Below are 9,672 nucleotides of genomic sequence, written 5' to 3'. Positions count from 1 at the left end.
AATATTTAATGAAAGATTAAAATTGGTAAAACAAAAGACGCGTATAGACTTAAAACTAATACATAAATAGTTATGTTGGTGTGACAAGATTATGCTTATATAGAGTGTAGTTGACGGGTTAATGCTTTATATAAAGTTCTCTTGGAATCAAGGATTGATTCAATTGCATTTTTAAATGCGAGAAGAGCAAGTTGGACACAAGTATGAACCATGAACGCACATATGGCAGCATTCACTAAATTCAAGCTATGAAAAACAAGAATAAAAAACTAAACTATATGGAAAAATCCAGAATAGCTGCTAATCTCTCACATCAGCACTACAAGTTTATTGCTCTCTCTAACAAGAAGCAAAATTAAAAGTGAGAATTGACAGAAAAAAAAAACCAAAAATGGTACTGCACAAAGAAGCTATGTATGTACAAACGAATTTATGTTGAAACTAGGACCTAAAAGACACATGCAACACCATCAATCACACTTAGATCCTACTTGGGGTAATATCCTATGTGATGAATGTAGCCAAAATCATTCATTTGTAAGTCGTAACTAGCTGCTGGCCTACTCATGATGATTATTAATGGTGAAAATTTTGAGGAATCAATACCGCCGCCTAGACATGAAAAACTCATAATCAGGGTGTCTGTTTGTACAGGTTAGGTTCCCTTTGTTGACCACGGCTCTTGCCATGAGAGATGCTGTTTCCTCAAGTGTCCTCAAACGATCTTTAAGAAGTAGCGAAGGGTCTAAGCCCGCCATTTCTGCTGCAAGTGCAGAATGCTTCAGCTGGAACCAGCATTCACCCTGCTCATATCACATTAAGTGCTTAACTGCTTAAAAAGTATCCACATTACTTATCAAAAGTGTAATTGCAAAACAACAAGTGACTTTTTTTATCAGCAAATGTTAACAATTACTATCTCTGTTTCTTTTCATAAGAAACAACTTATAGTGTAAAAATACATTATAACTTGTTTCTTATAATAAGGAACAAAGGTAGTAGAGTATGTTATGTTAATACAATCACAATTATTTGAAGACATAGTGCAATTGCTTCTATCTTTCACCTATAAACTTACTCAGGTAAAAGTAAAAGCAAACCAAATTAGATGGATGGTATTTTAAACTTCTTCATATGTTCTATTTGAATAAACTTCTCTACATAAACATTTATAGAAGAAGAAAATATAAAGCACAATAAATCAAACTTATTTCCATAAAATTAAATCAATTTTTGCATCAGTTTCTGAAGAAGTTAAATGAGACAACTGTTATAAAAGTTGAGGGCCATAAATTGATTTTAACTTATGAAAACAGTTTAATCCATTTTATCGTTTCTTATTTTCTTTTCCAGTCTGTAAGTTTTTTATTGATAAGTTTATCCAAACAGAGCTTATAATCAAAGTACACAAACTAAGTATAATTTGAACAACTTCAATCAACAACATGCTTCCTACAACATCTTCCAATAATATTTCCAATGTAAATAACTTCTCCCTCGGCTTCTCTTTTAGCAAACTGCAAAAGTTCATCTTTTCACAAATAGTGGGGATTAGAAAATTCACCTTTTACATTATTTATTTCCCCCACCCCTGGCAAAGATTGCCTCAAAATAAACTGTGATTAACATGATTGAATATACTAATAAAAGTTCCAATTATCTCGAAATCAGCCACATAAACAGAATAATGTAAATGTGTCAACATATTATATGCAATTGACTTGTCTCGAAAGGTTTTGCTTGACCAATTGAAAGGTTCATCTCAATGCATGGAGGAATGATAAGCAAGAAAATTCATACCTGGGCATTGTAGCTTTGAAGCCCCACAGTTGGAGATACTATGCAAGAACCTACAGTTGATAAATCTGAACTAGTTCTTCTACGAACCAAATGTCCAAGTGAATGGTAAGTCAAAAAAGATGCACGAAAGTTGCCATCTGGTATGCGGTAAATAGGATACCATGCTACTGAGAACCTGGAAATCAGGTGGTCTTAGTGCTACTACCATTTGAAAAATCAGTTGAAATTAAGTCAAGATAATGCTTATTTCTGGTTATCTGATCTTAAGGCAGATACAATCACATTTTCTTTAGCACATGAAACATATTTGGCATGCAGATCACTTACCAAGATCTAGGGTGAAGATCTCGCAGGTTTATTGAATCCAGTTTTGTTGGGTCCCCATAAGTTGAAGATCGGATTGGTATATAGCCTCTAACCAGTTCTTGTATCCTGTAAGAAGATCAAAATCAAATCATGCATGTGTTCAACCGACAAACCTGCTTCTTATAGCGGTGAAACATCTATGACTCTATGGACAGAAAAAAAGGTGAAAACATTTTCTCTCGTCTTAGTCATCTATTCAACTACCCTCCTCCCCCTCCTCCTAATTCCTACAGAGTATAATGACAAAAATTTGATGATCTTATTAAAATTATTCAGTATGATATAATCATTTAAGTAAGATATGAAATGACAAGCTCTATCTATTCTAAAATATTGAAGACAGGTAGATGCATTGAAAGACACTGTTTAATGACAGGATAAAAGAGATGAATCTTACTTTTCATAAAGAGGTCGTCTTTGTTGAGGTTGCTCAAATTCAAAATATTCAAAAAGAAGTTCTAAATCACCAGAGCAGTTTGAGTTGATAGATGGAATAGATCCATTATTGATAGAAGCTGTCTCCTTTGGTGTTTGACTGCTTGCATCCTGATTGCGAGGCCAAGGAAAGAGAACAGAAAATATCAAATGTTGACTGGCAGTAGATGACTTTTCTGAAATGTCAACCATTTCGCATGCCTCTGAAACCTCACAATTTGGAAGCTTGTCCCCGCTATTTACACATCGGTTTTCATGGTTCTTAAACAGCTGAACTGCTGATAAAGAAGGGACAAAATAAGCATGAAATGGAAAATCACCAACACCTCCTTGTCTCTTCGGATTTTCATGATCCTGAGCCCTTATCTCTAACCCATAGCTCCCATGTTTCTCATACCACTTCCACAGGCATCCCAAAGATAGGTTGGGGATCTCATGTCTGCACAGTGAGACACCACCAGCATGGTTGTGTGAGCAGGTTGAACAACTGAGTGAATTGAGTGAGTTGCAAATAACAGGACTACAAAAATGTAGTAGTCTTTCAAACTCTGCAACTGGACCACCTGTAGCCATGTGTACCGCTTCACAAGCTAGTTGTGCCCTACAGGCATCATTCACAGCTTGAGCTATTCTGTAAGAACCATTTTCTAACATATCTTGATTTTCACATTCATAAAACATGTGATTAGCAGCTTCATGCTTGTCCCTGTGCTCTGTCAATGTACATGCAATCTGACTAGCCATTTTATGGTTCTCACCCTCATCTAGACAAGACACTTTGTCGTAAATCTGGCCGTTGCATGCTCTGGTTGCATTTAGTGAAGAATCCTGATTTTTAGAAGAGGCCACTTCTGGTTCAACACTGCTTTCTGAGTTAGAATTGTTACTAGAGGATGCATCAGAATATTCTGGTGGTGAATTATTAGATTCAGATTTTTCCAACCCTCTATCTTTTTTCCCAACTGGTACCCATTTCCATAGGGTAGTTCCAGAACTGAGGATTTCTGCATTGTAGTTTGCAGATGAAACTTCTTTCTCTGTTTGACCAACCTCATCACCTTCAAGATTACAAGAATCTGGAGACAGCTCCTCAGACATATTTGACTGATTGATGTTCCCACCTGGCATTACCAATGAGCTATCCTGACTATCTATATTTTCATTGTTTGTGTTTGCAATTATATGGCTGGCACTTTTTTGTGGACCTGACTCCTCCAGATGAAAGTTTGCACTGTGACCTATTTCAGATGTTACCTGTTCAACTTCATTGGTCTGGACCCCATCCGTCAGGCAGTTAATATCAGAATTAAATCCAGAGACAGTGTTCAATCCTTGTTGATCAATTTCCTGAGAAGAGATAAGCAACACATCATTCTGTTGAACACCAGCCTTCCCATGATCATTCGACAAAGACCTGTTAAAATGGAAACTCTTCTTGGAATAGTTGTTGTGTTCCTTTTTTGAAACTGTCTCCACTATACCTTTTGATTTCCTACCAATTTTATTTTTCAAGTGTTTCTTATCTTCAGTATTTGATACACCATTTACACTAACAGAATTACATTCTTTGATAACTGAAGGATCCTTTTCCAGAGTAGAAGCAAATTGTGGCGAAGTTGTGTTTACTTTCTTCAAGTCACCACTACCTTCATCAGAACTGTTCTTCTGAACCTTTTGCCATACAGAATGAATATTTTCCTTCCCTTTTTGACCATGCAAAATTCCAGCTCCCCCAAATTTGTTTAAACTTGAACTCTTTGACATTGTTCTCTTCTGCTTAACTTTCTTATCATTACTGATGCAATTTTGACCACCATGCCCAATCCCCTCATTATGTTCACAGTTATTGTGAATACCATTCGTTAAGTTTTGACCAAGAGAATATCCATCTCCTGAATCTGAAGTGATTGTGCAATTTGCCTTGTTTGACGGTTTTCCTATATCATCAGCACTGATACTTTCATCACTTCTGGAACCAACTGAAACTGAATCCAGCACCAAAGAGTCATGTACATCATTAAAACAGCATGGCTCAACGTGTTGGATGTCCTTTATTCCTCTATCAATGACTTCAAAATCAGGGCCCCTATCTTGGAGCTGATTCTTGGGTTCAAATGTGGTGCATTCTCCAGCAGAACTTTGAACAATAGGTGCAGTAGCTTTTGAAATCGCCTCCCGATCAAGATAAGAGTTGCAACTATTAGGTGCTTGCATAACATTGATGTTGCCATTCCTTTCACAATCAGATTTTACTAACCTATCATCAGAAGTTGAAAATTCTCCCACACCCTCCTTATCCACATCATTGCTGCTGCAGGTTTCAGAAGTCAAACTTACACAGACATATTCCTCAGTAAGAACTTCACATTCAGGAGAACCACTGTCACTTGACTTCTTCTTACTCCGTTTAACTTTCTTTCTTGCCCTTTTTCTTGATTTTTTCTTCGAAGACTTGTCATCTTCCATGGAATGACTTGTGTCCTTATCAGATGAATTAAGTGCAGTAGAACTATCAGGGAATAAGCCAGGGCCACAGACTAATGAACTTTGAGAAGAAGAATTGTCAGGGAGTTCATTCAGTTTAGAAGCTCTGTTAGCAATCTTGTTTTGACATCGACGACGCACATTTGAACCAGTAAAGCCTTTTTTAGTACATGATTTAGCTGAATAAGCATAGGGAGGAAGAGGCACTCTTGGACCCTTACATTGATCAATCTTCAACCTATTGAGAGGTGGAGAGAAAAGGAGTTGCAAACCATCCATATTTACACCAGAAGCTAAGTTAACGTGATTGGAACACTGCACTGGTAGGGCAACAATTCTCCAGGTTCCATCAGGCTCGAAGTTATGGAATGAAAGGATTGCACACCTGAACAATAATATCAGAACTTAACCATTATCACTTTCAAGTTTCAAGTGTCTTCTGAATACAAAAATACATAAACAAATAAGTAAGGGAGCAATATAACAATGGCAAAATTTAATTGAGTCATGCAGCCATTAAGAGTCTTAAAAGCTTGAACATTGTGAAGAAATTTAAAAAAAATTGTTAGTTATTCAAATTAAGTGTATTATTGTCTTGTGTCTTTTATAGCCCTCGATCAATGCAAAGAAAGATCAGACCACCTCTTGGAAGTTTTTGGCTTTTTGCCGGAACTTTGAAACATTTTTTTCCAACCCTGTTTCCTCAATTGATGATGCAAAATTAGGATATACTAGAATAATGAAAAAACAAGGATACCAAGATGATGTAGAATGAAGTGAGCAACTCCTTCAAACAGGAACCATATGGCATCATTATGACAATGCCAACATGGACTTATGTTCCCTCCCACCATGCACAGAATCAATAACACTGCCAGCTTTTGGTATAAGCCTTAGAACCATTCTACAAGGAATAATATACTTCTAAAGAATGTCCTAGAAGGCTAGGAATACATTTTATATCAATAGGTCAACAATTTCAACAAAAGAAACAAGTAAATCAATTATAGAATCATATTACCATAAGAACAAAAGATAATGAAAGAAATGCTACAGGCATAAAAATATATTACCTACTATCAGTGTTAATCTTTGAAAGAGAAGATTCTTGACAATCCTGAACAAAATAATTACATTTAAAGAGGAAAAAATAGAGGTAAAAATCAACCTCCTTTCCAAATGCTATTAAAAAGTCATTATAAAAAAAGGACTGGTATTTATTGTGACCTCTAAAGATGTGAGTTTATTTTGTTGTTGATATATTGTTGGTATGGAATCCTTTCTTGCTTCTAAAACTTCTGGATTATTATTACCTATCTCTTGAGGGGCACAACGCATCTTTCTTGCCTGTCCATATTGGAGAAAAGAAAACAATGAGAAGAAAGAAGTTGCAATTTTCAAAACAAAGATAAACAAGATATTACTCTAGAGAACTGATATTCAAATACTTTTACTGTTTACATTATCATCTTGCAATGACCTAAAAGTCTATTAGACATCAATTTAAGTTGTAAACAGATCATGGTAACTTGAAAAAACTTGCAAGCTAAAATCAGAGCAAGAGGAAAACATCTAAACATAAGTGAAAGAAACACAGACAAAAAATGGCATGCCTCTTTACTTTCTTATTTTATTAGCCTCTTTCTTTCCATAGTTCTAAAAGATAACCATTTACCAAACAAACAACCAAGGAGCAATTTAATTCCAACATTTCTAATGAAAGAAACACAGACAAAAAATGGTATGCTTCTTTACTTTCTTGTTTTATTTGCCTCTTTCTTTCCATAGTTCTAAAAGATAACCATTTACCAAACAAACAACGAAGGAGCAATTTAATTTCAACGTTTCTAATAATAACTAAAAAAAAGATTATAGACTTCCAGAAAACATTTGGCCATGGAAAGGTAGAACAGGGCCATTTGATGGGGAGAGCTCTAATAGAAAAAATGACAGCAGAATAAGAAAGTATAATTCCTGAAAACCTGCAGAATCAAAAGCCAAAACCAATAAAATATGTTGTGCCTAACCTTATGTGCATATTACCAAAACTAGTTTCTCCTCTTAGATTACAAACCACTACTGGGATAACTACATAAAGAACAGTAGCCACATTGTTTAGACACAATAAATTAGCCATATTCCTTTAATCCAAAGAGAAAATGGCCACCTAAAGAAATGGGAGCAATGATAATATTAGTATTGAAACGGTTGAAACAGGTTATGTGTTATCAGAAATACAACAGCTAAGGCGCGAAGACCAAATGGCATAGATGGTATGCCAAACATTAACTTCCTTAAACCAATTTCATTGATTCAAGTCAAACAGGAATATTCCTAACAAACAAATACCTCGATTTTGCAATCTTTGAATGCACCTTCTTGATTCTAACATAATAGAAGGCATCTAAACCCAACAAACTCAACTTCTAGTTGCCCAAATCTATGCAAGCACATTCAATAAAAATCCCCCCTAGCTGCTGATAACCTTTGGTTCAATTCTGGACATACATACAAAATCCTCAAGTTTTCTTGGCTTTCATGAACAAATGAAGTTGAAAGTCCAGAGAGAACTATTCGAAATTAAAAAATGAACAAAGAATGCAATTCCACACACACAATAGATATGTGCAGGAAAGGAGAAACCTCAACTTGGGTTTCTCCAAATTAAAAACAGGAAAAGATTAAATTATCCCAAAAGGAATTGAGTTCTGTCTACCAGTCAAAACAAAGGTTACCCTCTTCTAATTTAACCCAAACCTCACTAAGCCTATACAAAGCCAATCTCAAAACTGAAAAAAACTACATTAATAAGCAAACGAAGATTTAAAAAGAAAAGAAAGAAAATCAAACTTGAAAACAAGGCTTATATGAACCATTCACACAAAATCTACAAGCAAAATTATACTGAACCACAAATCCCCTCCCTAAAATATCAAAAACAAAGACTTCCGTATTCTTAGCCATACAACTCGTCCTCAGATTTAGGCCCAAGTTTCAGATTACATATACGCACAAGAACACCTAAATTAGGCAAAAAATTCCTAAATATAGATTCCACCAACCCCACAAGCCCGATCACTTATCCCCACATGAAAAAAAAATAAAAAATCAAAGAACCAAAGAAACCAGCAAAAAGAACCACGCCCCATCATCACTCCCAATTCAAAAACCCAAAATTCTCAAACAATCCAATCACACACACAAAACACAAAAAGGCTCATCGCCAAAAACATAAAAAAAAAAACATAGGAAAAATCAAAGAAACAACAATCGGGACGAACCATGATACAAGTTCCAATGGGTCGGAACTGAATGGCTCTCTTCCAAGCCTCAACGGCTCTCTTTTTTCTCAAGTAATCACCCGTTTTGTCTTTTGGGATTGAAAAACTCTCTCTTTATCTCTTTTTTTTCCTTTCTCTCTCGTGTCCCTTTTGGCAAAGAGAAAGAAAGCGACTTCGGTTTTTGGGCGAGACACTGAGGTAGTTCAGTAGCCACAGACAGACACTCTTGAAGAAAATGATTTTGATTTGACTGGAACTCGCATCACAGGGGACAATTATCGCCACATAAATGCGTTTTAATATGCTAATCGTTTTGGTAAACAAGGAGAAGAAAAAAATTAGTTTTTTTCTTTCTTTCTTTGTAGGGTTTTTGTTTGTTTTGTCAAATTTGAAGCTCTTAGGAGAGTATATGAATATGACACTAAATTCAATGACTGGTTGGTGCTGCCGTTTTTCCACACGTGCACCAATAAACAGAAATAAAAACAAATATCCTCGAGCCAAGCGTGAAGCATGCACAGCAGATAGAACAGAAATTTAATTTGCAAGGAAACAAAATATTAATAATAATAGATGTGATTATTTCATTTTGGTTTTATGCTATAAAACTTTTAATACTTGCAGGATATGGAAATTAAATGCATTTTTAATTATTACAGTTTATTTATTATTTTTTAATCAATAGCTATTAAAAGTATCGTTTTAAGAGAGAAAAATCTTCTTTTTTAGGTAAACAAAAAACAAAACTTTAGTAGTTGGTATTATGAATGGGATATAGAAATGAAAGAAAAAGGAAATAAAATGAAGAAAGAGGTTTTCATCTATCACTTAAATAAAGAGAAAATGAAGAAAAATAAATATTTTTTCTTCTTATTTATTAGACAGAAAAGGTAATATTAAATATTCTATATTATCTTAACACAATAAGAATTAAATATATGTTATTTTTTACTTTATTTAAAAAATTTATTTTTTTCTCCATTTTCTTAATCAAAGAAGGGAAAATAAATTATTAGCAGAATAGTTTTGGTTTTCCTTTTTTAATATGGTAGAAGATATAGCTTTTTCTCCCCTTTATTTTTCTTCACTTGTTTATTTTTTTTTTTGTTAGTTTTGTTCTTAACAACCAAAGGATAATACAAAGGACCAGGGTAATACAAAATGAGTAATGTATTTTCTTTTATTAATCCTCTAACAATTCCTCTTTACTTCTCTATAAAAAAAAGTAGTATTAAATAAAAATGAAAATGTTAATATATTAAAAATATGAAATACATTTAATTCTAACCATAAAGAAAGTAAGGGA

General features: G+C 34.4%; 1 protein-coding gene across 3 annotated transcripts; it reads right to left on the bottom strand.

Moving 5' to 3' along the window:
* Positions 1-204: 204 nt before the first annotated feature.
* Positions 205-8,759, bottom strand: LOC100798960 (uncharacterized). 3 transcript variants are annotated; one of them, XM_014762206.2, is made up of 7 exons: positions 8,367-8,759; positions 6,313-6,432; positions 6,159-6,202; positions 2,564-5,470; positions 2,128-2,232; positions 1,801-1,975; positions 205-803 (listed from the first exon to the last, which is right to left on the bottom strand). In XM_014762206.2, exons 1-7 carry the CDS (start codon positions 8,367-8,369, stop codon positions 600-602), a joined length of 3,558 nt encoding a protein of 1,185 aa, XP_014617692.1. In that variant the 5' UTR covers positions 8,370-8,759; the 3' UTR covers positions 205-599. The 3 variants fall into 3 exon arrangements, with proteins under 3 accessions (XP_014617692.1, XP_006587421.1, XP_014617693.1); XM_006587358.4 differs by lacking the exon at positions 6,159-6,202 and having other exon boundaries at positions 6,399-6,432; positions 8,367-8,758; XM_014762207.1 differs by lacking the exons at positions 6,159-6,202; positions 8,367-8,759.
* Positions 8,760-9,672: the final 913 nt, after the last annotated feature.

Source organism: Glycine max, chromosome 9, assembly GCF_000004515.6.
Source record: "Glycine max cultivar Williams 82 chromosome 9, Glycine_max_v4.0, whole genome shotgun sequence".
In the NCBI taxonomy this organism is placed as follows: Eukaryota; Viridiplantae; Streptophyta; class Magnoliopsida; order Fabales; family Fabaceae; genus Glycine; species Glycine max.
Note: the sequence above shows the minus strand (reverse complement) of the source record. Positions and strands in the feature narration are given on the sequence as shown.